The 27,994-nt window shown below is 52.3% G+C and overlaps 1 protein-coding gene across 1 annotated transcript; it reads right to left on the reverse strand.

The window, feature by feature from the left end:
• Window positions 1-108: 108 nt before the first annotated feature.
• SMG5 (SMG5 nonsense mediated mRNA decay factor) lies at window positions 109-27,332 on the reverse strand. Its single transcript, XM_065857523.2, has 22 exons — window positions 27,173-27,332; window positions 20,507-20,605; window positions 19,796-19,919; window positions 18,391-18,547; window positions 17,858-17,947; window positions 16,898-16,987; window positions 16,065-16,143; window positions 15,387-15,512; window positions 14,898-14,966; window positions 13,256-13,464; window positions 12,981-13,118; window positions 12,125-12,823; window positions 10,942-11,111; window positions 9,818-9,893; window positions 9,068-9,243; window positions 8,141-8,299; window positions 7,868-7,927; window positions 6,286-6,445; window positions 5,876-5,966; window positions 5,206-5,280; window positions 4,346-4,484; window positions 109-4,195 (listed from the first exon to the last, which is right to left on the reverse strand). The coding sequence occupies exons 1-22, from the start codon at window positions 27,247-27,249 to the stop codon at window positions 4,112-4,114; spliced, it is 3,147 nt and encodes a 1,048-aa protein (XP_065713595.1). The 5' UTR covers window positions 27,250-27,332; the 3' UTR covers window positions 109-4,111.
• Window positions 27,333-27,994: the final 662 nt, after the last annotated feature.

The following is a 27,994-nucleotide window of genomic DNA, read 5'->3' on the forward strand; positions in this document are numbered from 1 at the left end:
CAAATCCAGAGCAGCCCAAGCTGACGCCGTCCCTCCCGAGTCAAACAACATCCAAAGGCGCTGGGGACGAGAACGCCGCCGCTTCTGAAAAAGCACAAAGTCCGGGTGGCAAAGCGCAGCTTTGAGGGTGGATTCCCATATTCAAACCACAGCAGCAAGGCGGGCAGGGCTGGGAACCACCACAAAACCAGCGTTACAAAGACCTTGTGTTTTATTAAGCCAGTCGATGTATTCGATCCCAGCCGGATGAGACCGCGAGCTCCAACTCACCCAGCCGGGTCCCAGCAGCCCTGGGCACGAGCCACCCAAGCACAGATACACACGCTGGGCTTTCTGCTTGTTTTGTGCTACAAAATCAGGGCTGAGCGAGAGCTGATTGTCCCTCGGCTCCCAACAAACCGCAGCCCGGCCCTAAAGCGGCCGGACCAGCGACACGGGACCCTGCGCCAACCTTCCCGTCTCCATCCTGTGCTTCCCCGCCCTGCGAGACGGCGAGAGGGGGAGAAAAGGATCCAAATAGAGCCGGGACGCAATGGGAAACGCGAGGCGGTGTGGGCGGCGTGGAGAGCAAATGGTTCGTGGAACCCGAGCCCAAACTCAAGCGCCGGTGAGCGTGTCCACCAGGACGGCCCCCGCGCAACACCCAGCAAGCATCAAACCCAGAACCGCGCACCGGGTCGCCCGGAGCATCCCGAGAGCAAAACGTGATGGTAACAAAAACCAAATCAAACCCAAGAAACACGCAGAAACACATTAAAAACCAAAGCTTTTGGCCCACCCGGTTGTTTTTTGCTCTCCTGCCGGCGCAGCGGGCGGTGGGGCCAGCTGGGGTGGGCTCAGCGAGCTGGGATGGAACCAGCGCCGTATGGCGCTGTTGGCGATGCCGTTTGCAGCTCCCGGCAGCGCCGATGCGCTGCAGCAGCGTTTTGGGGAACCGGAGCGGCAAACCGGGCCCCACAGAGCATTCCCATCGACCTCGTGTTTCCTTCAGCCCTGGAGAAGTGCTCAGCACCAGTGGAGAAACCGGTCTCCGGTTTTTGGCAACGGGGCTGGGATTTGGAGCCGGTGCAACAAAGCCCAGGTGGGACAAAGTGGCACCGGCCCTGGGATGCGTGGATCTGCGTCAATTCTGGTGCAGGAAGTGTCCTCCTTCACCCCAATCCCCAAGACACTGAGCGGAGCCTCCATGACAAGGCAGCACGTGCCACCTCCCCTGAGGCCGCTTTGCTGCTCCAGCATCTCCTGCTTTCTCATCTTTGTGTATCTAAGAGGGGATGTACATCCAAAAAACACCCAAAAACTGCTCAGGTCCTCGATCTGCATGTCGTGCAGAGGAAGGAGGTGGCACAGGGACCTCACAGGTGCCATTTCAAAGGTTACGATCCCCACTCAGCCCGCTGGGCAGTGATTGCAATGCCCCGTTGAAAGGCTGAGGGTTCTTCCTCCTCTCCAGGTATGCAAAGCTTCGGGGTAATACTAAAACAACTCCTCGGAGCAGGGCGCTTGCTAGGGGGTGGTTGTGAGGGGAGGTGCGTGGGCTGTATCGACCCATCTCCCGCCAGCACCGACCCCACCTCAGCTCCCTGCGCGACTGTTGGACGGAGACGATAACAAGCAGAACAAACATTCCCCTTCGCTTGCTGCTTCATTTTCCTCCCCTCAAGATCCAGCTGTGGCCAAGGAACACCCGGCCCAGCGCAAAGCTGAGGAGCATCCCCAGCCCCTCGCTATCTTGATTTCGGCAGAGCAACGCTCTTGTCTTTCCCAGCCAGACGGGACGGGCGATCCTCTTGGGATACACAAGGCTCAGGTCAAGGAGAGCGCTGCAGCCCCTCCGACGTGCTCCGCGGCAAGCAGGTGCGTGGTTTTCTTAAGTGGCAGACAAAATAAAGCAGAGTCCATCAACAACATCCCCCAGAGCCCGGCTTGGCTGGATGAGGAATGCGTTCCAGCGCACGCGAGCGGCAGCGCTTCCCCAAGGCAGCAGAAGAGGACGAGACTCTGGTTTCTGTTTCGCCACACTGCTCTGGCTCATGCACTGAAGGACAAGTCCAACAAGGCGATTCTCTTTCCTCTTCCTACCCCATCAAACAAAAATAACGAGCTGAACAAACAAACGGCTTCCAATAACAACACCGGTAGCGCCGGAGGAAGGAGTGACAAGCTTCCCAGGTCTAGAGAAGCCTCAAGATGAGTCAGTCCTTGAGCTGCTGTTTTGCTGCTGTTTGCTTGGCTTGGCCTAGAAAAGCACGGCGAGTTTCGGGAGGAAAGAGCGGTGGGGAGACCCTGCTAGTCCACCTCCCTTCACCTGCATCTCAGCCGCAACGGGGAGCTCCGCACTTCTCTCTGCCACGCTGGAACTGAAATCGGGATAGAAATGAACCCTCTGGGACTTGTGTTGGGTTCTTCTTACTTTCTACCTGAAAACAAGGACCATCCTGCAGCTCCGGTACAACCCATCGCGCTAGGAAGTCTGCACAGAGCGTGTTACTTGCCTTTCCATATTACGCCCCTTGTATAGCAGCTTCTGGCTGGCCCACGCGAAACACAGCAAATGTAGAAGACTAGTGGTTTGTAGTTGCATAGCTGCTGGTTTGTGTGGATGGAGACACCCATTTATTGAGTACGTCGATGCTGATGAAGCACAGAGGATGCCCAGCCCGCCTCCCACTGTCCTGGAATCCACCCGCTGCTTCTTGTTTGAGAAACCAGGACATCAGACACCGGTCGCTCGAGATGCTGCTGGGATGGAGGTTGGAAAGGTCCCTTCCAGGTCCCACGGGGAATGAGCTCTTCCAGGTAGCATTGCCCCTTCTTTTTGGGATGCTGAAAGCACTGAATGGTTTGCGAGCTCAGTCCTGCGCCGCTTTGCCTGCCCTGGATGGGGCGAAGAGGGGGACGCGAACACCCGCGTTCTCTCTAGCACAGCGGAGCAGCAGGTGGAACAGCCAGCAGGAGGGACAACGGCTTTGAGATCCCCCTTCCTCCTCCACACCTCGCGGGAAGATTTAAGGGGGAAAAATATAAAAGAAAAACCAAAAAGAAGAGGCATTGGATCCTTGGGAGACGTCCGCTCCATCCCGGGGTTGCAGCACTCACGCCAAACGGTTGAGCCTCATCCGTCTTCTCTCCCAGCAGCTCCGCTGCATCCCGCTCCTTCCCTCCGAGGTCTAACGCTGGAAGCGGAGTGGGAAGGGGGAACAGGGTCCGTGTCACCTCTCACGCAGCCCGGCCGGCCTCGTGTTGTTCGTGAAGCGTGCGGCTTGTAAGAAGAGCAAGGATGCGCTCTGGGCCCACGGGAGCGCTTGGGCCGCCCTCTCCTCGCAGACCAACATCCCCATGCGCTGAGCCCGCTCCACACGGAACAGGGAAGGAAATAAATATGCTTGTTCAAAGAAAAAGGAAATTATATTAAGAGCTTTCCCCCCCCCTTTTAAATAGCATGTTTCCTATTTTCTCTGCCATCGGAAGAGCATCCAGAACCCCAAAGGAACTCCACTAAACTACGAATTAAAAGGAAAAAGCCCTTGAAAAATAATTAATTCAAAGGAGGGGGGATTAAAAAAAACCCTAAATCTGCTTTTCTGTCACCAGATTGCCAAACAACAAGAGCTAAACACTCTTAGGATCTTCTTTTCCAAGCTGGGAGGGCTCCATTGCTGGGTCAGTTCCGTTTCAGTCCAGGCGTGCGAAGCCGCTGCCCCCTCGGCTGCAGGGAGGACGGGGCGAGCGGCCCCCGCGCGGCGCTGGCCCAGCTCTGCGGGCCGGAGGGGCAGAGCTCTGCCCGGCCACGCCGCGGTGCCTCCCTCTGCTCAGAGCAGCCGGCGCCGTCGGAGATGTACAGCCATCTGGTTGGGTACAGGTGGAGGTGTCTGTGTGCGTGCCCCAATTGCCTTTTGGTTTATTTTTTTCCTTATTTTGTGTTTTTTTTCTCTATTTTTTTTTCTTTTTTTTTTTTTTTTAATTTTTGTAGCTATTTTTCTTATATTTTTGCCGCTGCCGCCGTTTCTTCGTGTCGAAGTGTCGCCCGGAGTTTCGTTTCCTTTGTTCAGACGCTGCACGTTCCGAGAGGGGGAGAGAAAGGTTCGCCAACCCGATGCCTTTCCGAACGTCAGCCCATCTCCTTCCACTGCTTGTAGAACTCCAGAACGTTCTTCATTTCCACGCTGGCGTTGGCGGCTGCCTGGATGGCAGACTGCAAGCAAGCAGACACAAAACAGCTTATTTCTTGTCTTCACAACCTGGAGATTCTCATGGCTAAAAGGCCCTTCGTGCCAAAGTCTGCACAGAGATGCTAATTCTCCCACTTTGCACCACAAAGGAAATAGGAACCAGAGCCACTGACCTGCATGGGTGCTGAGAACGCGCTCCGGTCCTCCAGCTGAAAGCCCGTGATGATGGTGACCATTCCTGCGGTGTCGTCCTCTCCGCTTCCCTGCGACACCGTCAGTTGTTTGCAGCTGTCCAGGATTTTATAGAGATTCCTGCCACGCAGATGCAAGGAAAGAGAAACACAAGGGAAAATGATCTGTTTGTGGAGCGCAAGGGTGATGGAGCAGCTGAGGGAGCTGGGGGTTTAGCTGGAGAACAGGAGCTGAGGGGAGACCTTCTGATCTCTGAACTGCCTGAAAGGAGCTTGGAGCCAGGGGGGCCGGGCTCTGCTCCCCAGGAACAAGCGCCAGGAGCAGAGGAAACGGCCTCAAGTTGCACCAGGGGAGGTTGAGGTTGGATTTAGGAACAATTTCTTCCCCAAAGGGCTGTGGGGCATTGAACAGGCTGCCCAGGGCAGTGCTGGAGTCACCATCCCTGGAGGGCTGGACAGACGGACACGAGGTTCTGATGTGGTTTAGTGGTAGATTTGGCAGTGCTGGGGTTAACAGTTGGACTCAATCATCTTGAGAGTCTCTTCCAAAAAAGTGCTGCTATAATTCTATTCTATTATTCTATATATGCTCAGGGGGACACCTGCAAAGCAGGACTGTTTCTCCATTGCCTGTTGAGGGCTTTTCTGAGACCCTTCTTAGCACCAAGTGTTTGGTGCTACACAAGATGCACAGATGGACGCCCTAAAACTCTAGGGAATTTGATAATTACTCACATAGGGCATCAAGCAAGCTGTGTGATGGGTCCCAGTGCTCCCACCTCCCCAAAGCCACCTGCCTGCTGGGAATCAGGCTCAGACATCTCCAGACGCCATCATCTTACCAGGCATCTAAATCTTGTCTCTTCAATTTGTGCCTCTCAAAGCTCTTCCCCACGTCTTTCTGGCAACGAATGTACCTGAGGAAAGGTGGGAGTCACTGAGTCACATGGAGAGCATCACACATCAAAGTCTACACCCCACAGCGTGGGCTGCAGGACACAACGCTGGCTTTTATCAACCAAAACAACACCTACATGCTTGCCCAAGGAATCCCCCACGAATTAATTTGATAACCTCCCCTGTCCCAGCACCAATGTGTGCAGCTCACAGGTGTCTCAAAGCCCTGACACAGGCCTTGAAGATGCAGTTTGTCTTCACAGAAGCACAGCTGTGTGTCCTTCTACTGCTAACACAGGCAGTAAAGCTCTTCCAGCACTCCCCATGCACCGGTAAAAGGCACCAATCAGTCTTACACTTGGATAAAGAGATGCAACTCCCTCCGCTCCTCAAAAGCAGCGACACTTCATGGCCATGCAGCACGTGGAAAACCAGCTGCCGAATCTGTTACTTCACCACCTTCCCTCTTGCCGAGCATGTTCCCGAGGCCTGGCTTCCCTTGGCCGCACTCGGGTGCAGAGGATGCACATCCTGTTCCTGCTATCGACACCTTCCACCCCAAAACACCCCCCTTCCAAAACCAAGGGCAAATCGCATCACTCCCCCAACTCTCACCTGTTTCCCTTTTTAAATTCTGCCTCCAGATACCGGATGCTGTCCCGAGCACCTGCGTTCTCCTTTTTCAGGAAGTCTAAGCCATCGATCACTAACAGAAAAAGCAAAAGCATCTGACTTAGAGCTATAAATGTGCAAACCAATCCAGATGTGTCAAGGATCCCTGTCCGGCACACAACAGCAGCGGCTGCCACAGGAGGCAAAGAAGGTGAACAACACGTCGCTCTTGCCAGCGGTTCTTTGCTCCACTATGTGGGACTCTAAGCATGGGCCACACATAAAACAGGCCCCAAATTACTGATCCTTTATAAAAAGGGCAACAGCAGCAAGAGAGAAAGCCGCCGGTTTCCTTACAAGGGAATGAGGGACAAGCAGGCTCGGTTATTTGACGTGAAAAGGAGCTCCCATACCTGTTCGAGGGATGATGATGATGAACCTCCCGCTGGCGGCCAGCTGCTTGACAACAGCCAGGTGCTGGCAAAGCGCCTGGGTGTCGGGGACAAGATAAGGTGACATGGCCGACTGTGCTTTGGGCTGCTGGAGACTCCCCTCCAGCTGCGAAACCTCCAGCTGCAAACAAAACACAGGCACAGAGACACTTGTTTCACATTGATGCCGAAGAAATGATCAAACAGGGCGAGACTTGCCCTGCAAAGCTGCATCAGGACCTTCCAACCTCGGCTCTGAGTGCTGGATGGAGCCAGCGGGTCAGAAGGGTTGATCATCTCACTGGACACTGGGGTGCAGCCCAACATGAGCACTTGGTGCAGTTTTGGGCACCAAATTATGGGAACAACATCAAACTATTGGTGTGTCCAGAGGAGGGTGACCATGATGGTGAAAGGCCTTGAGGGTGAGAATTAGGAGGAGCAGTTGAGCTCCTTCCTCAAGGGGTCAGCGGAGGTGCTGATCTCCTCTCTCTAGTGACCAGTGACAGGACACAAGGAAATGGAATGAAGCTACATCAGAGGAATTTGGATTTGGAGAGTAGAAAGGGAGCTGGGGGTCCTGGGGACAGCAGGGTGAGCATGAGCCAGCACTGGGCCCTTGTGGCCAGGAAGCCAATGGGACCTGGGGTGGGTTAGAAGGGGGTGGTCAGTGGGTCAGAGAGGTTCTCCTGCCCCTCTGCTCTGCCCTGGGGAGACCACACCTGGAATGTTGTGTCCAGTTGTGGCCCCTCAGCTCCAGAAGGACAGGGAACTGCTGGAGAGAGTCCAGCGCAGCCACCAAGATGCTGGAGGGAGTGGAGCATCTCCCGTGGGAGGAAAGGCTGAGGGAGCTGGGGCTCTGGAGCTGGACAAGAGGAGACTGAGGGGGGACTCATTGCTGGGGATCAAGATGGAAAGGGGCAGTGTCAGGAAGATGGAGCCAGGCTCTGCTGGGTGACACCAGTGACAGGACAAGGGGCAATGGGTGCAAACTGGAACACAGGAGGTTCCGCTGGAAGATGAGAAGCAACTTGTTGGGGGTGAGGGTGGCAGAGCCTGGCCCAGGCTGCCCAGGGAGGTTGTGGAGTCTCCTTCTCTGCAGACATTCAAACCCCCTGGACCCCTTCCTGTGGAACCTCAGCTGGGTGTTCCTGCTCTGGGGGGGATTGCACTGGATGAGCTTTCCAGGGCCCTCCAACCCCTCACATTCTGGGGTTCTGTGAAGTCCAGATTGGACATTAGGAAAAAGCTCATCACCAAGAGGGTGGCTGGTGACTGGAACAGGCTCCCCAGGGAAGTGGTCACAGGCCTGTCAGAGTTCAAGGTGCATCTGGACAACGCTCTTGGGCATGTGGTTTAGTTTTAGGTAGCCCTGGGAGGACTTTGGTTGGACTTGATCCTTCTGGGTCCCTTCCAACTTGAGATATTCTGTGAGTCTGTCTTTGCAGAGCAGATTTACTGCCCCTGTGTGGGATAGGAGCAGAGAGCTCCCCTTTCCCTTCCCACTTTCAGACCTTTCAGCCACAATACTGTCAGGTTTCAGGCTGGAACCAGCATCTCCTACCTGCAGCCGGAGCTGAGCCATATCTCTCATTAGCCTGTTCCGACGAGCTTCCTCTGCAGCCTGGTTACAAAAACAAACTTCCATGTCAATTAGCAGAAAACACACCAGCTGACACCCTTCAAGAAACAGGGTGAAAAGGGGACACCTGAGTAGCTTTGGGGATGACAACAGGAACTAAACATTCACCTCCCACTAGGAATCTGTGGTTAGAGTTACAAGCTAATAGTGATCTAGTGGAAATTGCGCTAAGTACAGAGAATTAGCCCAACTCACCATGTGAAACTGGGCCTGGGCCTGGTGCAGTAGGTTGTCTTGCTCCGACTGGGCTATGCTGATGAAGATCCCAAGCTCTGCGTTGAACTGCAGGATGCTGCCTTGCAAGTGGGTGATGAAGTGGCCGAAGCTCCGAATGCAGCAAATGCGAACCACGGACTGCAAAGAAGCAGACGGGCAACCACATCGCAGCCGCATCTCCCCATGGTAACCCGAGCCGGCTCCAACCCTACAGCTCATGCTTTTGGAAAAGGGAGAAAAAAACCACCCCCAAACACACAGCAACAAAAAAACAACCCAAAGCAAACCACAAAGGAAACATCTCTGATGGAAACGTGTTTCTGAATATAGAGACATGTGGAGAGGGCTGTGGCAAAGCCCAGAAAGCTTAGAAGTGCTTGCAGTCTGGACTTCCCCAGCTCAAGAAAACCTCAGAAAAAGATCCACAGGCTCTGCCCCTTAAATCTCTGCTCAAGTGCTTAGTGCTGGGCAAAGGAATAAAGGAACACAACAAGCCTTTGTGCTTGGGACAGCAAAGTGCTGTGTGAGGGCACAGGTGCCACATGAGCTAAGATGCACCGATTTGTGCATTTACAAGAGAGGGATCGCAGGAAACTTCAAGCAAATCCCCTTCATTCAAGGCAGGGCAGAGATAAGGACCCTTCTGCCCAGACAGGGAGGTCAGGAGACTTCACGCAGCAAAACTGTCGACATGTGGCTGCGTTTCCTTTCATTATGACCCTCACAGGGAAGGCGTTGTTTTAAAATGCTGATTTTTTGATAGACCGACAACTGCAGCAGCCACCAGTAACATGAACCCAGCTCAGACTCAATAGTTTAAATCAGTTTGGGGTCTTTTTTTGGCAAGAAAGAACCAGATCTCCATCTGCACCTCCAGAAAGGGAAAAGGAGGATTTTCCAACTCACTTCCTCAACCGCTGAGAAAATGGGGCGGTCCTGCTCAAAGTTAAACCTCTTGTGTGCATTTTTCAGAGGGGGAAGATTTCGCAGGGCCACATCTTCCGGGAGCAGCAAGTTGGCTTTCAGGTCTGGGAGCTCAGCACCGCTCAGGATGTCCTTGACTTCGTTACACAGGGCCAGCCCTGGAGAGGACGGAGGGGAACACGGCAAAATGCGGTGATTTAAAGAACTGATGCGGTGGCCAAGAGAAAACCTGCTTAAGGCACACAGTCCATAACGATCAGAGGTTTTAAATTACACGTGTACTGTGAGCGAGTGTTGGAGGAGGAACGTTCCCATTCATTCCAACAGAAAAGCATCCTTGTTTCAACTACGCTTCTCAGGAGCCATGGGGACCTTTAGGCTGAGGTACAGGGCACATCACGAGCATTCAGAGTTTAAAACTCATTTCCACGACTGCCATGACAACAATCACACCCTTACTTATGCTCTTGATGGTCAATTTTAATCCTCTTGACCACATAAGGTCTCAGTCTATTGTCAGCCATATATAATGAATCAATAAAGTCTATGGGACAGAGTTTAACTGGAATGGTGATTAAACACAAGAACGACATGTGGGTGATGTCACTTCCCATTGTGCTCATTATCAAACTGCTAATGGCAAATCTCCTCCCACGGGATCCACCACACACATGGAAATCCCTGATGACCACGTTGGCTCAAACGCCACGTGGCCACGTCCTCCTCCAGTACCTGATTCCTGCAGGTCGGCAGCAGAAGGCAGGAGGTTGAGGAGCACAGACAGCCTGTTCCACAGGCTCTGGGAGCTCTGCAGGAACAAAACACAAAGTGTCAAGACAGATGTATGTGATAACCAGGCCTCTTGGGCCTTGCTGCATCTAGATATAATAACAGTAATAAAAGATATAATAATAGTAATAAACATCATCATGGACAAAACAATTGATGTACAATGCAATTGCTTAACCAGTGGGGTATTTAACATCATCACTTTCTGTCCAAAACTGGGACAGTGGCTTCAATGTGTCCTTAGCAGCCCAGCCCAGGGTGAAAAATGTAATGAAATAGAACACAGGCAAGTGTAGAGTCTGGAATCTGGGCAGGAACAACCCCAGGTTCAGTGTAAGTTGGGGAATGAGTTGTTGGAGCAGTGAAAAGGGAGCTGGGGGTCCTGGAGACAGCAGGGTGAGCATGAGCCAGCACTGGGCCCTTGTGGCCAGGAAGCCAATGGGACCTGGGGTGGGTTAGAAGGGGGTGCTCAGTGGGTCAGAGAGGTTCTCCTGCCCCTCTGCTCTGCCCTGGGGAGACCACACCTGGAATATTGTGTCCAGTTGTGGCCCCTCAGCTCCAGAAGGACAGGGAACTGCTGCAGAGAGTCCAGCGCAGCCACCAAGATGCTGGAGGGAGTGGAGCATCTCCCGTGTGAGGAAAGGCTGAGGGAGCTGGGGCTCTGGAGCTGGAGAAGAGGAGACTGAGGGGGGACTCATTGCTGGGGATCAAGATGGAAAGGGGCAGTGTCAGGAGGATGGAGCCAGGCTCTGCTGGGTGACACCAGTGACAGGACAAGGGGCAATGGCTGCAAACTGGAACACAGGAGGTTCCGCTGGAAGATGAGAAGCAACTTGTTGGGGGTGAGGGTGGCAGAGCCTGGCCCAGGCTGCCCAGGGAGGTTGTGGAGTCTCCTTCTCTGCAGACATTCAAACCCCCTGGACCCCTTCCTGTGGAACCTCAGCTGGGTGTTCCTGCTCCGGGGGGATTGCACTGGATGGGCTTTCCAGGTCCCTTCAACCCCTCACACTCTGGGGTTCTGTGACCAAGCAGACGCAGCCTCAGACGGAATCCTGAGCAGTTCCCACCTGAGCACACATGATGATGAGGTCTGTGTTTGTCCTCAGCCAGTCCAGGAACACCTTGACAGTGAGCAGCAGCCCTTCGTTGGTCACGATCTCCAGCTTCTCCTGAAGGGATCGCTCATTTCTGCAGGATTTGTAACTCGAAATGCTTTCCTCCGATTCAGACACATCATCTGGAAAACGAAGGGCAAAGCAGGATGGCAGGCATGAAACCCCTCGAGAAGCCAAGCCCCACCGCTATGAGAACAACACTATTCAAATACATTCCTGGAGAGGTAACATCTGTGTAACCCATCGAAGGAAAATGTTAAACAGAACGAAATTCATGTGTTTCTTCCTTTACCCTCATCTCTTTCAAGTGGGTAGGAAGCGGTGCCAGGAGCCAGTAAACATTAACATGATCTAATATTCCCTCTTCAAATGCTGAACGCTGCCAGGGCCGCAGGCCCGTTCAGTTTGGCAGCACGACGCAAAAAACGCTTCCTTGCTTCAGGGAAGTTGGGAGGAACGACAAACAAGACCAAACAGGCCCGTGTGGTCTCATCTGCAATACAAACAATTCCCTGTAGCACACCAGATCTATCTCCCTTTCAAGCTGGTTTTTGCCCAGATCACGACTCGGTTGCAAAGCGATGATGATGTTGCAGCTCCACCTGCTGTGGATCCGCAGTTTGGGTCACGGAGAGGAGCTCTTGACTCCTCCTGCAGACATCCAGGTCACATTAACACTGTGGAGCTCTGCGGAGCTGATACTCTGACACCTGATAAGCAGACGCCTTCCCAGGCTGCGTCTGCACTGTCCATCACCAAAGGAAGTGTCTGATTACAGACATTTCACATGGGAAAAAGGAAGAGAGTCCACATTTTTAATACCTGCTGGAATTAACCTCTGTATTATCAGAGCTGCTCAGCATTTAGCCAGCTGAGCAGAACAACAGGTCATGCTGGTTGGCTGCAGGTGTTTCCTTTGCTCAGCGCACGTATTCCTGGATGTCAGGGGTTACGAGTAAAGCTCCTCCTTCAGAAAACACCCAGCCCCAAACCTGATGTATTTGCTGCTCCTCCAAACCTGGCCGAAGAACTCGTACCATAGGAAGGGATGGATTTTAGCCAACAGGCTGCTACACCTTACAATACCCTACAGAGAACCACAACAACTATTTGGAATGAAGTCACTGATCCTTACCTTGCTCTGCCAAGCTGGGCTTATCTAGATCTCCGTTGACACATGGTTTGCTTTCGATTCCATCCTTCAGGACGGGCGGCTCGCTGTTGGGTTTCAGGAGGATGTTGCTGAAAGTGGGAGCCAAGCGAAAGCAGCGTTTGGTCTGAAACAGCTGGGTGGACATGGCCTGGAGGTTACTGGCTATGCTCGCATCGTTAGCGCTAAGGGATGCTGGCCCATTGACGGCCGGGTCCGCAGCCTCGCTTTTTGAGATGCTCGGGTTCTTGGAGTCCCCCAGCCCCCCGCCATCCACACAGTTTAAGGCCTCTTTGGGGCCACTTTTGCCTCGGTCGCTTCCGTCCTCACCCGGCTCATCCTCCATGTCCTCCAAGTCGGAGCGAGATTCTTGGCTGTTCATGTCAGAGTCCGTCTCCACATCAAAAGCAGCTTCTGCTTCCACGTCGCTCTTCTCTGAGCCGCTTTCTGAGCCATCGCTTCCCTTTGTGGAGCCCTGGCTGGAGTCCGAGTCGAAGCCCTCGCTCAGGTCGCTCTCATCCACCTTCTGGGGGTGGCGGCGGCGACGCAAACAGGAAAGGCGGGAGTATTTCTTGCTTTTCTTGCAGTCGTTCTTCCGCTGTTCCTCACTGGGCTGATGATTTGCCACGTGGGCTTCAGCTTCCTTCTCAATCGAGTTCAACGGCTCCCGTGGCTCCTGGTCATCTGTGGGCATTCAAAATGAGAGCACAAGTTAGGAAAGTCACAGAATCAGAGAATCCCAGAATACCAGGGGTTGAAGGGACCTGGAAAGCTCATCCAGTGCAATCCCCCCATGGAGCAGGAACATCCAGCTGAGGTTACACCATCCCTGCCCTCTCACCTGTGCCATCGCTCTGAAAGGCTGGGACTGGATTCTCCCCTTCTTCCAGCTCCGCCTGCAGGCGAATATTGACGTGGTTTATCAGATGAGAGAAGAGCGCCAGCGTGAAAGCGATGGCTGCGCTGTACTGCTTCGAACCTGCAACAAGACAGCGCGGTGAGGAGGAGGAGACCGACCGCTGGTCCAAAACGTGGACGCCAATTAAGACGACGTCTTCAGCCTAATTGCACTGTTAATCACAACACTTCTGAACGGCTGAATAAAGCACTGGTTACCTGCCCGCTTGAGGCTGTGAACACTCATGAGGCAGATGATCACCATGCGAAAGATGAGGAGGTCAGGAAGGAAGGAGTAGCCACTCTCATACTCTTCTTCATCTTCACTCGTTGAACTCAGATTAGGAGGAGAAGGCAGGTAGAACAAGCACAGGTTGAAATCCTCCAGCACGGACTGGCAGAGAGATGTCAGCTCAGAATCCAGGGAGCTTATCGAGAGGGAAAATAAACAAGATTATTATTCAAGATCCAAGCTCCTGACAATGGAAACTGAACCAACACAGGCAGTACTATAGCACCAGACAGGATGAAGCACCAGTGAGATGGATCAGATGGCGTCTTCCTCTCCAAAGCCGCTAAACTAAGACAAATGATAACTAGAGCATCTTCCTGCAAAGGGGGGTCACCCAAAAATACAGGACTGGGAGCTCCGGGAGTCGCTGTTAGGACACACAGGGCACTTCAATGCTAAAGGCAGCAGAAGTTTGGGATCTGCTGCTCAGTTTAAGGGCTACATTGCAGAACTGGCGACTCAACTTCTCCTCTAACTCGCAGCCCCATAAGAATATTGCAGAACCCTCTGGAGCTTCAAAGGAAGCACCCATGGTATTCAGTGTAACAGGAGCCTCCTAATTACAAAACTAACCTGTCTCCAAAACACCTAGCGAATCCTTTTCAGGAGGCAACGTTCTTGGGAAATGGAAGTGATTTCCAATTTTCTTATGCTCTAAATATCCATTAAGCTGATATTAAATGAGCCTTGAACTCCTACCACCATATAATTCAGTATTTGAAAGCTAACCCTATGTTGGGCTGCATTAGCAAGGAAGAAAATGAGGATTCCTCTGTATTTGGCACTCGGGAGGTGGCGTCTGCTGCACTGCATCCAGTCCTGAGGTACAGAAAAACCCCAAAAAGCCAAAAAGACACCGAGAAACTGGACTTGGTCCAGCACAGAACTGACAAGGAAAACAGAGAACGTGATGTAGAGAAGAAGCAAAGAGAGGAGAGTTTGTTTGGCTTGAAAGACAGAGGGTTCAAGGGGTGTAGTTGTGTTTTCAGATGCCAAATAGGTGGTTAGAGGACAGCACAAGGAAAGGAAACAACAGGTATGAGGTGCAGAAAAAGCAAAATGAGAATAGATGCAAGGAAAATAGATCCCAGAGTGAAGGTGGTCAGACACCAGAGGGGTCTAGATCGGTGTAGAATGTGTCCTTAAATCCATATAGAATGGATTTGAATCTCCCTTCACAGCAGATCCTGCTCTGGGGAAGAACCAGATCCCTACCAAGTCCAAGAGGAGTTTAACTGTGCGCATAAGCCCTTTAAAACACCTGCTCTATTTAAAGCATTTGCTGACTGATCAAGGCAAGAAAACACCAAAGGTGCAGCACAGATGAGCTGCGGGAGCTCCACGTTCACTCGGCTACCACCTTGATTTAGTCACAAAGTATTGAAGCCTTTGGTATTCCAGCTTCCACTAGAAGACAATCTTCACCCTCCCCGCAGGGTTAGGAGACTAAATTCTTGGACCTTTTGATAGGAACCCTCAGCGCAGGGATGGTATCCTACAGTGTCTTGCAGTTCTGAATGCTTGCTACTGTGAGTTATCAATAGAAGAGAGAATCTGCCATAAGCTTACCTGCTTTTTGGCTGCAGAAGACTCTGCAGGTACATAAAGCTCACCAGCAACCTCTTAATGTCTTTGCCTCTAGAAAGATGGAGAGGAAAACAAAGTAAAGCAGGTAGTGTGTCACAGAGATGGATTAGACTGTTAATAAAGGTAAATCAGGGCTCAACTGAAAACTACAATCTGATAAAACTGGAGCAAAAGACAGCTTATACACTTTAATTCTCACCATATGCCTCTACCCGCACAAACAGCCACCAGCTCTAGGGAGGCCTGAGGAATCTCTCACCTCAAACTCCACACCTGGCCAGCATTTAAAGCTTTTCTCCTAAAATTACGACGCGAGAGATCAAGAATGGAATCCAGACCGGAGCTCTCGAAATTCAGGGCACAGTCACCGCCTCAAATGGGCCACAGAGCAGTTCCCCCTTCCCAAAAGACGCCACTTTCAGCACCGCAACCCCCCAGCCTGCGCCCCCCTCCTTTTCTTTTCTCTCTTACCGTTTCTTGCTCGGCGACAACCTCCTGGTCTCACATTTCTTCAACTGGTGATACATTTTGGCTGCTTTGTCATAGAGCCGCTTCAGGTTCCCATAGGCACCTTCAAAGGACACTTCAGACTGGATACTGAGATCCCAAAACAGAACACGGCCAAAGTTACTTTGCCACAAGGTCGCTTGTATTTTATGGCTTTAATTCACCAGAAAGTTATTCAGGCATCAAAGCATAAAGACGGGTCCCTAGTGCTTTTGCTTGAATGTGCTGGGCCCACACGACTCCCACTGATGTCTGCAAACCCCATTCTGAGCTGCACCGCAACTCCATCTGCATCGTTTAAGCACCTTTTCCAATCTGTGCTTTAAAGCAGTGTTCAAATAACTGAATTCTCACTGCACAGGGTGTCTCAGCACCTCCATCCCCCTTCAAACCTGGCCCTCCAGCACAGGCAGATAAAACCCTGCCCTCTAAGTGCTGCCCCACACGTGTATTTTGGCGACGAGCATGATGGTTTGGTTCAACCAAGCCTCTTTCTTCTTATCAGTCCTGATAAATCCACCTCTCTTCCCCATTCCCCCGAAAACAGGAACAAGTCCAAAGCAAAGCAGAAGAGAATCTGGCACCAGCAACCCCGGCGTGCAGATCCTCTGGCCAGAAACCGAGATCCTCACAGACACTCACCAGCGTAAGTAGCAATAAGTTGCTTCCACGTTGTAGTATTTGCTCCCTGCCAGTGTCCCCAGCTGGTTAAAGGGCATCCCTGTTGGGAAAGAGAAGGGCAATGGAGTGAATGCGCAATTCCCCAATGGTGCTGCTAGAAAGCAGATCCTTTCCTTCTCATGATGTCTCCACACCAGGACGGGAGATGCAAACATTGGTAAAGCTGCACTGCAAAGGTCTGGGCTACTCAATCCTTTCACCACCTCATTTTTGTTCTGTTTTATAGTGCTTATAGATCCTCCCCACCTTCCCGCCAGTTATCTATGTGAGAAAGCAGTGCAAACAATGCCTCTTTCTCTGCATTAACAACACCACGGCCTGGACTCTGGGATGGTGTATTCCTCTTGACGCAGACAGCATCTAAGAGTTCTGCTCCATCTCACCGTGGTACAAAACGTTTGTTGCTTATTGGTATTTAGGACTGGCCTGTCAAACAACTCTGAGAACTCTGCAAAGACAGCACAGAGAAAACATCTCTCTGGAACTGGACGCTTTTTGAGCTAAGACAGGGTCTCAACTCTCACCGCAATGTGTTCCCATAAATAGTCACTCCTGAAGGAGAAAGCAGCACATGAGATCTTTTTGCAGGTGTAAAAAGAGGGAGATGATCAGTAACGCTTTGCTCCTGGTTAGCTGGGACATCTTAGCCAGATGAGCACAACTTTACCGCATCCACGCAAGTCTAAGCTTCTACAGAGAATCCACCCATTCCCCTCTCACCTGCAGGATGCAAACCTGACCAGTGTAGATTGCAGCAATGTGGTTTGAACAACTAAGAATTCAGGGTAACTCACCAATTTGCGGTGCAACAGAAAGAGCTTGATAGTAAAACCGCTCAGCCAGCAGCTCTGTGTCCACACCTGCCAGTTCGTTCTGGTAGCGAGCTGAAAGAGAACCACACATCAGGAACCGGGCGGCACCGCCTTCCCTTCCTTTCTAGAGAAGCACAGTTTCCCTACATATTAAAAATACCACAAAACTAGAAATACTGGCCGAGGCAACAAATCCACCAAAGCAGAACTGCTCCATTTGTGCTTCATTTTCCAGTACCTACTACATTGTGCTAGAGCTGACCTAATAAAACACCTGGCTGTGGTTAGACTGAGGGGTTATTTGACAATAATAGGCATTTTGGAAACCTTAGGTGAAAGCATTGTGAAGAGGTGAGCACGTTTCTCTCCCACCAGCCAGGTAAGTCATTCTTTCTCATCGCCTTCACTCCCACGTGTTCCCAATGAAGCTGACACACGTACCATATTCTTCAGGAGCTCGTGACTGTGGGGTGGATCTGTCTGCTATAAAAGGGATGACATGCAGCCAGACACAATGACAAAGAACCTGGAGCTTTGCGGTGGCCGACTGCTCTGGACTGATTCAGAATATTGCTTAAAATACCTGATTTTCAACCCCACTTGTGCTGCCAACAGTGGCTCCATAAGGCAAACTTAAACCAAGTCTGAACTGAGAAGTCGGCCTACTCTGAGTTTCCTTCATGCTGTCCAAATAACATAAATAAAATCACAGTCTTCCACTCTTACACAGCCATTTATCGAGAGCAGACCCCTCATCTACTTGCTCCAAATCAAAGCTTTGCAATTTGTAGCACTTTGGTTATCCAGAAGGTTTCAACTTGCACGAGCTATTGACAAATGTGGGAAATCAGTATCTGCAAGTAACTCCGCCTGGTGACTCACGGACGGGCACCATCTTTTTAGCGTATTAAAGGTTGACCCAAAAGCCGATGCTGCTCTTACCCAGATCTCCCAGATAAACCAGACACCTGTGACACGCCATCTGTGCCCACTCCATCTCCTTGTCGGACGCAGACACCGGTTTCTTGCAGCCTACGTGAGAAATAGGAAATCACACATACTGCTGGAGAAAGACACACAAGCTGCCCAAGATAAGCAACGTTTCACCGGATGAAAACAAAGAGCACGCAGTACAAGTAGGAGGGTGCACAGATAGAAGGGACACCAAGGGTAGGAACAACATCTTACATGTAGTGAACACCATGTCCTGACAAAAGTCTTGATTTCAAGAAGCTATTCCCCTTTGTCTGCTTTAATTCAGCTTTTAAAAACAATCTGTACAGCCAGAAGCACTTCTGAGTTTTCCACAAAAATCTGCCCTCATCAAGCAATTACTAAAGAATTTTCTAGTGGTGTTTCCCTCCTGTTAGAAACCCTCTGTTGTGCCCTAGTTTGGTATTAAAAACTCAACATAAATGGACCAGCGCAAGGGGAAGCCACTTGATTTAGACCTCGCCCGCAAATGGAGCACCAACCTATGAGAGGGTCGGTGACGTGCGTCCAGTCGATGCAGCACTGCAGCTCCAGCTGGTAGTGGGACTGGATGTAGAGCAGAAGGTGCTGGTAAAATCCTATGCCAGCAACTAAGTGAGTGCGGTACGCGCACTCCAGAGTGCTACGGCTGTGGATGTGCTGCAGGGAAGGAAAATGATCGTATGTTCATGGAATCCAGGAGACATTTTAGGCTGGTCACCCCAGTTACACCAAGTGTGAAGCAAGCTCAGCTCCAGTTGGTTTTGCACAGTTCTGTCCCTCCTCTCACTCAGTGATGTTGTAACCCATCCACCCACCCAACCACCCACCCATCCAACCACCCACCCATCCAACCACCCACCCAACCACCCACCCATCCAACCACCCACCCAACCACCCACCCATCCAACCACCCACCCATCCAACCACCCACCCACCCATCCATCCAACCACCCACCCACCCATCCATCCAACCACCCACCCACCCACCCAACCACCCACCCACCCACCCATCCAACCACCCACCCACCCAACCATCCAACCACCCACCCACCCAACCATCCAACCAAACACCCACCCACCCAACCATCCAACCAAACACCCACCCACCCAACCATCCACCCACCCACCCACCCAACCACCCACCCACCCAACCACCCACCCAACCACCCACCCAACCACCCACCCACCCACCCAACCACCCACCCACCCACCCAACCACCCACCCAACCACCCAACCATCCACCCACCCACCCAACCACCCAACCATCCACCCACCCACCCAACCAAACATCCACCCAACCACCCAACCAAACATCCACCCAACCAAACATCCACCCAACCACCCAACCAAACATCCACCCAACCACCCAACCAAACATCCACCCAACCACCCAACCAAACATCCACCCAACCAACCATCCAACCAACCAAGTGGCATTTGCTAAGGGGCAGCATCAAGAAGACTAAATACATGCCACAACAACAAATAAATCAAAAGAAGGCATCTGGTAAGAGCACACCTTAAGTAACATTTAGACAACCAGATCACCAGGAGAGAGCTCATGGGTTTAGAAAACACGAGTATGAATACTGGGAGTATTGTCCAGCGATCAAACAATCAGCACTGAAAAAGTCTCTCAAGACCACCATTCTACATGGAGATACGTGTCTTTTGAAGATGGGAAGACAAAAATTAAGCAAAAGACGTCAAAATATCCTCTGCAGTGGCAGCTCTCTCACCGGATCATGAGGATTACCAGCCCGCAGCACCATGACTAAAATGAAGGAGAGCCTGGATTCCTGCCCCGTGTTCAGACCACAGCTTATCCAACCAAAAAACTTGTCACTCAGTCTCACTCCCTGCGTACTCAGAGACTTTCTCATGCCAGAGCCGCAGATACCTGCCTTTTTATTTGTTTTAATGAGCTGGATAACTTCATAGTAAACTTTTCTCCAGAGCAGTTCTTCTGCTTTTCTTCCATAATCCACCGGATGCAAGAACATCAGCTTCACGCACAGCTCCCGCAGCCTGGGACGGATGGTAGAGAGTTCACATTTAGCTACGGCAGCTTCAAATACAGCACGGGAGAGGAAAACCTGGATTCGTTACGATGGATAGGATAGGATAGGATAGGATAGGATAGGATAGGATAGGATAGGATAGGATAGGATAGGATAGGATAGGATAGGCCACCTAGTGATGGAACAGCTTGTGTTACTCCCACACAAGCACATCTGGAAAAGCCGCACACCTGGGGACCAGATGGCTACCAGTAACCTCTTAAATCACAGCAATGTCAAGAATTGTCTTGACAGCTTAAAAAAATACCATGAAAAATTATTATCTGAATTTAATAAAATATTTTGCACGCACATATGAAGTTTCAAGGTATTGGTGACTTATTTGTATTACAATGGTGCCCAGGAAAGTCTCTGGTTGTGGACTGGATGGTTAAGGCGCTGTTCAAATACAGCCCTGCAATCTGGCCTCTGCTTCAAAACCTGGAGGGACCTCAGGTCAACAGTTGAGTTACAAATCAAATACGATGCAAACCTGTAGACTCAAAATGGATTTTTCCCAGCCAAACAGATTAAAAAGTGCCCTGCCCAACTCACTTGTTCCTCAAGCTGATGTTCTCTGGCTTGAACACTTCTTGATACGCTGCTTTATTCCCAAGGATGAGATCCAAACGATGAACGGCCTCCACCACCGCTCTGCAAGGGGACACGGAAAGATGAGGTTCAGGATTGCAGGTGATTTGGGGTTATTTAATGAGATTTGTGATGTCTGCACAGAACCACACTGGCCTAGCTAACTCCATTATTAGCAACGCACATTATACCACCACATCATATAAATTGGTTTTCTTTCTGCATTCTATTTGATAAAAGCTTCTGGAAAGAAGAAAATAAGCAGAGTTACCACAGAATCATAGAGTCCAAGGTTGGAAGGGACCACAGAGGTCACTGGGCCCAACCTTTCTGGGCAAAAGCTTGGTCTGCACAACCTGTCCAGCTGAATCTTAAAAGTGTCCGATGTTGGGAATCCAATTCCTGTCTGCTCACCAACTTGTCTATGAAAGAAGGCAACTCATGTCATTGTCATCTGCCAAAACACCCTGATCTTCATTACAGCAATTCATTGATTAAAGCCATTAAAGATCTCTCACCAAGAGGTAACAGAGATACTCAAAACCAGCCTAAAATATGAAATTTGTTAAAAGATATCTTTTTTCCCTAAAAGGCAGACCAAGCAACGTCCGAGCATCTGAGTCATGCAGAAAACCACTTGTGTGAATCACCTCCTGGGGGAGGAATCCCACACCGCGTGTAAAACCTCGAGTACTTGAACGTTTGTAGCTGTGCACAAATCCAACTACAACTTCAGAACGTTGCAGTGAAATGCAACCGGGGACTTAGAGAAGCACTGGAGCTGACACAAAGTTCCCTCACCGATATCTCATGGACAGCTCAAGATAGCAAAACCAACCCGCCCTACCGAGAGACACCGTCTTGAAACCTCTGGTGTTGTTGAGCCTGTATCTGAGGTCAATAAACTGACTCATGAAATTACCCTTTCCCAGCTGGTGACTCTACGTGTTCCTCTTTAAGGACTATGTCCTCCAAGTCATTCCTAACCACCCAACCAACCAGCAAACCAACCACCCAACCAACCAGCAATCCAACCAGCCAAACAACCAGCAAACCAACCACCACCCAATCAGCCAGTCAGCCACCAGCCAGCCAGCCAACCAACCACCAGCCAACCAACCACCAGCCACCAACCAACCAACCACCCCACCACCAGCCAGCCAACCAACCAATCACCCCACCACCAGCCAGCCAACCAACCAATCACCCCACCACCAGCCAGCCAACCAACCAATCACCCCACCACCAGCCAGCCAATCACCCCACCACCAGCCAGCCAACCAACCAACCACCAGCCAGCCAACCAACCAACCACCAGCCAGCCAACCAACCACCCACCAGCCAGCCAACCAACCACCCCACCACCAGCCAACCAACCAACCCACCCACCACCAGCCAACCAACCAACCAACCAACCCACCCACCACCAGCCAACCAACCAACCCACCACCAGCCAGCCAACCAACCCACCACCAGCCAGCCAACCAACCAATCCACCACCAGCCAACCAACCAATCCACCACCAGCCAACCAACCAATCCACCACCAGCCAACCAACCAATCCACCAGCCAGCCAACCAACCAATCCACCACCAGCCAACCAACCAATGCACCACCAGCCAACCAACCAATCCACCACCAGCCAACCAACCAATCCACCACCAGCCAACCAACCAATCCACCACCAGCCAACCAACCAATCCACCACCAGCCAACCAACCAATCCACCACCAGCCAACCAACCAATCCACCACCAGCCAACCAACGAACCAATCACCAGCCAACCAACCCACCAGCCAACCAACCAACCACCAGCCAACCAACCACCAGCCAGCCAACCAACCAACCCACCACCAGCCAACCAACCAATCCACCACCAGCCAACCAACGAACCAATCACCAGCCAACCAACGAACCAATCACCAGCCAACCAACCCACCAGCCAACCAGCCAACCACCAGCCAACCACCAGCCAACCAACCACCAGCCAACCAACCACCAGTCAACCAACCACCAGTCAACCAACCACCAGTCAACCAACCACCAGTCAACCAACCACCCAACCACCAGCCAACCACAGAACCCGACAGAAGCATGGGGAAGGCGATGTCTTACACAATGGCTTAGGAGAACAAAACACCAAAGAGAAGTTGAACCAACTTCTTCCTAAATAATCAGGAAGAAAACCAAGAACAGAGTAAGAATCACACACAAAAATCTGCTGCTGACCTTGCCAGCTCTCTGGCATCTTTCTCACACAGCCCGCAGGTCCTTCACAAACAACCTAATACCCTCAACAGCAAGGACGGCGAGGAAAATGCTTTTTGCTTTATGGGTAAAAGACAATAAGCATTCACCCAAACTCACAGCATATCGGAGAAAAGAATAAGCTCCCCCCAGAAATTTAGTTTCCCCAAAATATACCCCCATAAAGCAGCAGCCAATAAACACATCCTTACTGCAACCTGCAGTGCCCGTGTCTCCCAAAGAGCCTCTGCAGCAGGAACGAACAGTGCAGCTCACAGGGAATGGAGTTGTTTCCTATGCAGAAAGGTGGCCAGAAAAAGGGGAACTGCTGATTCATTTATCCCCAGAAAGAAGTATAGGAAACCTGTGATCTTCTGGTTCTGAAACCGGCAGCCTCTACAGCTTCAAAATAGCTGTAAAAATGCTTTCAGTATGCAGTGAAGCAGCAGCTGCTGCATGTCTGATACCCACTCACGATCACCGACACCTCAGGTTGGGAGATGATTTCATGGTGACTACAAACAGCAGCACCTGCAGTCCCAGCCACAGCAAACCCTTGGGGTGGGACGTCACCTGTGTCCCCACATCACATAGAATCACAGAATGTGAGGGGTTGAAGGGCCCTGGAAAGCTCATCCAGTGCAATCCCCCTGGAGCAGGAACACCCAGCTGAGGTTCCACAGGAAGGGGTCCAGGGGGTTTGAATGTCTGCAGAGAAGGAGACTCCACAACCTCCCTGGGCAGCCTGGGCCAGGCTCTGCCACCCTCACCCCCAACAAGTTGCTTCTCATCTTCCAGCGGAACCTCCTGTGTTCCAGTTTGCACCCATTGCCCCTTGTCCTGTCACTGGTGTCACCCAGCAGAGCCTGGCTCCATCCTCCTGACACTGCCCCTTTCCATCTTGATCCCCAGCAATGAGTCCCCCCTCAGTCTCCTCTTCTCCAGCTCCAGAGCCCCAGCTCCCTCAGCCTTTCCTCACACGGGAGATGCTCCACTCCATCATCTTTGTGGTTCTGCAAATCCTCATGCGCAACTCCAGGCTCTACACTGACTCCTTCTCCTGCAACTTATTCAATTCCAATTCCTTTGTGGGCAAAACCCATTCCCAGACAGCAGGACTCAAACCCCTGCCAAACGTGAAGGACAGAAAAGTTTCCTCCAGAGCGGGGTCACTGGAGGGTATTTCACCCTTCCCTCCCGCACAGCTCTGTTTCCTACAACAGTCAGCGGTGGGACATGAAGACGCCGGTTGGTTCTGCGACTTCTCATGGGTTCATGAAGAAACAAGTTGGTGAGATGAGTGCAGCGAGGTTTATCGTTCAGGACGTGGGTTCCCAAGCTGTCAGACAGAAGGAAAATCCCAGGCTGAAACATCCGATCAGCACGAGCTCCACGAGGACACGGAGGTGGGAGGAGAGAAGAATCTGTGACCTGCAAGGATCCCACGTCCGCAGCGGTGAGGGAAGGGGACACGGCGAGGAAAAGCAGGGACAGGAGCCAGCCCCACTTCAAACACACCAGGAGACACACAGGGGCTGCAGACCACGCGCTCTAAAATCCAATTTAGCATTCGTGCCTCGAGACCACGATACTGAGGCCAAATTATGTCCCGTTGTTTGTTCTATACCTGCTGGGTTTAAACGTCGCGTTCACACAGCCCATCAGAACCGCAGAGGAGGGGAAGCAGCTGCCGGTCTAATAAAAGAACATCACATCACAAAAGTACAGCACATCGTGCCGTGTTGGGAAGCAGCCCAACGCTAAGTCCTCTTCGGCCACGCAGAAACCAACCTATCGCTCTCCTCCTGTGCCATGAGCATTCTGGGATGGGACAAGGCAGCAGGGAGAATTATTCGTCTGCTCTTTATTTAATACATCACCAAGAAGTGCAGGCTCGGAAGGGTAAGACACTTGGGGAGCTCTGCAGCCATTCATTTGTATTCTGGCACGTTTCGGTACACAAATAACACTGCCCAGAACGAGACTGGCAGACGAGAACAGTAACATAAAGCCAATGAGTTAATAGTTACCCAGAATCCAGAAAAGAAATCTGGAAAGTAAATCCTACGCTAAGATGTACATTGTAAAACAGCACCCAGGATAACGCAGTTGTGGATTACAAATCCCACCCTACAAACAGCGACAGGCAACCCCATCTCCACACGGACACCAGCGGCCGCTGAGACCCCAGATCAACGCCCACAGGCACAAAACTGATCCCACGTGGGCGCAGCCGCTGGGACCGCGACATTCGAACCTCTGGGATTCAAAGGCATCACTGCATCTGATGGCCAAAGGTTTCCAGAGGCATTCGGCCATCGTACAGAGCACAACGTGCGTCTGAGAGGGCAGGAAGCCAATGCTTCATCTGACCGAGCTTCACACTGAAATAGAGAATTGTCAAGAGACCGTTAACGTAGAAAGCTTGCTATGAGTGTTGCGAGAAAACTGGTGGCCGATGCAGATGTTATAAACCCTGCATTAAAATGACAATCTTTACTTCCAGCTAAGAGCCATCTCTACAGGAGCGCGGTTTTCCTCTGCTGCTGTAAAAATGCTATAAAGTGACCGCACGCCTTATTCTAAAACAGCAAAGAACCACTTCCTTGCCACGATGACCAATCCCACGGCTGCCCAAGGGACGTTCGCACGTGAGGTACCACGCACATCCCCGGGCGACCGCGAAATCAACCGCATCCCAAACCACGACGAAGGTGCTTTAAATAAAACACGTTCTATTTTGCAAGCAGAAGCACATACACCCTCTCCAAACCACCGCAGGAGGCAGCGGGCAACGTGTTACGCTCGACTACCAGCAGATGTGGGAAGCCACCCCTAAAAATCAAATGGTGGATCTTAAATGAGAGAAGATACAGGGCTGCACAGCCCTGGAGGCGCCTCCAGCGCAGCCCACGCCTTGGGTAACCCCAGCCACTGTGGGAATTGGTTTTTTGCTATGGTTATAACACTGAGAACAAAAAAAGATACATCTAACGTAACTCCCAAGTGCAAGGAATGTGCTCGTACGAAGCACATCATGGTAACACACAAACTCCAGTCACCACCACTCAGATTTGCTATCAGTGCTTTGGACTTTTGAGCAAGGAGATGCCCAGATTTCAGAGGGAGGTCAAGCCTTGCCCTGTTTAAGAGGAGATCTACAAGATGAGAGGATATGTCCAATGTCACTGAGCAAGTCAGCAAGGCAAAAAGAAAACGGACCCCGCCGTAGAATCAATCTCTTGCCTTCACCATTTTGCTTGTTCAAAACCACGCTGTCGCTGCTGAAACACCACTGCAAATCGGCTTTACTGGGGGAGAAACTGAGACAGGCGGGGACAATTTCTGGGCCACATTCACAGAACAAGCCCCAAGCAGAGGACAGCACCTGGGCACTGACAGCCCAGCACCCCGTTCTGGCTGGGGTGAGCTGACCAAGGCCACCATTATTCCCTGAATCTCGTCTTCTGATGATGTTTCCAATGTATAGAGCAGATATGCAAGTGAGAGAGTGTTTGATTAGGAAGATCTGCAGCTAGAGCAGCCTTGCCCTCCATACAGTCACACAGTGTCCTGGCTCAAGATCCTGCTCATCGCGTTCTCTTGCCCTCCTCCCTCAGCCCCCGTCACCTCCTACCCCACACAACTCATGTCCCTGGGTGCCCCAGGCTCCCTTTCCCTGACCCCTTTCCTACCTCCTTCCCTCCAGCCCCCCTGCTTTCCCATCCTGCCTGGATCCCCCAGCACCTTTTGTTCTGACTCACCTCCCCGGATCCCCCACACCCTTTATTCACCAGGGCCGCCCCCCACCCCGGGTATTGCTCATCTCTGATCCCACACAGCTCCCTTGTTCCCTTCACCCAAGTCTCCCCTCAATTTCCCTTCTCCTCTTTCCCTCAGCGCTGCCCACTTCCCTGGATTCCCCTCGATTTTCTTCACCTCAATCTTCCCTAAATCCCCGCATCCCCTTCCCTCTGGTTCCCACCCCATCTTCCCTGAACATCCCTCCAATCCCCTTCTCCTGGATCCCACAATCTCCCCTGAATTCCTCCCCTCTCCAGCCTCCCTTGGACCCCCTCAACCCCTTTCCCCTGTTAACCCCCATCTCCTTCCCCTCAGTCTTCCCCAAATCCCCCAGTCCCCTTGGCCTCGCTCGTCCCCCCCATCTCCTTCAGCTTTGCCATCTCCAACCTCCCATCTCCCTCCTCCCCCGGTTTCCATCCCCTTCCCCCGGGCCCCCCCAATCTTCCCCGGACCCCACCCCATCTCCCTCCATCCCTCTGCCCCCTCCGGTTCCTCCTGGACCCTTCACCTCCTCTCCTCGCTCCCCTCCTCTCCCCGCGCTCCCTCATCCTCCTCCCGCCCCGCCGCTCCTCTCCTCACCGGTACAGCCGCTTGGTGTGCAGCACCTTGGCCTCCGGCTCGCCGCTCTCGCCGGTGGCCCCGCCGCCTTGGCTCATGGCGCCCGTTGACGCCCAGGCCCGGCGCGGCCCGCCCGCCGCCCCCTCAGCACCGGCCGCGCCGCCCGCTCCGGCCCCGCCGCCGCCGCCGCCCCCGGCCCCGCTCGGCCGCCATGGCTGCGCCTCTGCCCCCTGCCCCGCGCCGCTCTCGCGAGACTTGCGGCGAGACCGGGCAGCGGCGGGCAAACATGGCGGCGGTGGGGCCGGCCTCACCTCGCGAGACTTGGCGACTCGCCGCGCCAGCACTTAGTGCTGGCAACATGGCGGCTGCGCGGCGTCATCTCACGAGAGTTCCTCATCTTCCCCCACACACACACGCACACACACGCGCGACGGCCGTGCCAGCACTTAGTGCTGGCAAATATGGCGGCCGCGGCGGCGTCAGTTAATGCCCTTTATCACAGAATCGCAGAGTGTCAGGGGTTGAAGGGGCCGGGAAAGCCCATCCAGTGCAATCCCCCCGAGGCAGGAACACCCAGCTGAGGTTCCACAGGAAGGGGTCCAGGGGGTTTGAATGTCTGCAGAGAAGGAGACTCCACAACCTCCCTGGGCAGCCTGGGCCAGGCTCTGCCACCCTCACCCCCAACAAGTTGCTTCTCATCTTCCAGCGGAACCTCCTGTGTTCCAGTTTGCACCCATTGCCCCTTGTCCTGTCACTGGGTGTCACCCAGCAGAGCCTGGCTCCATCCTCCTGACACTGCCCCTTTCCATCTTGATCCCCAGCAATGAGTCCCCCCTCAGTCTC

Source organism: Patagioenas fasciata, chromosome 30 (assembly GCF_037038585.1).
Source record: "Patagioenas fasciata isolate bPatFas1 chromosome 30, bPatFas1.hap1, whole genome shotgun sequence".
Classification (NCBI taxonomy): Eukaryota; Metazoa; Chordata; class Aves; order Columbiformes; family Columbidae; genus Patagioenas; species Patagioenas fasciata.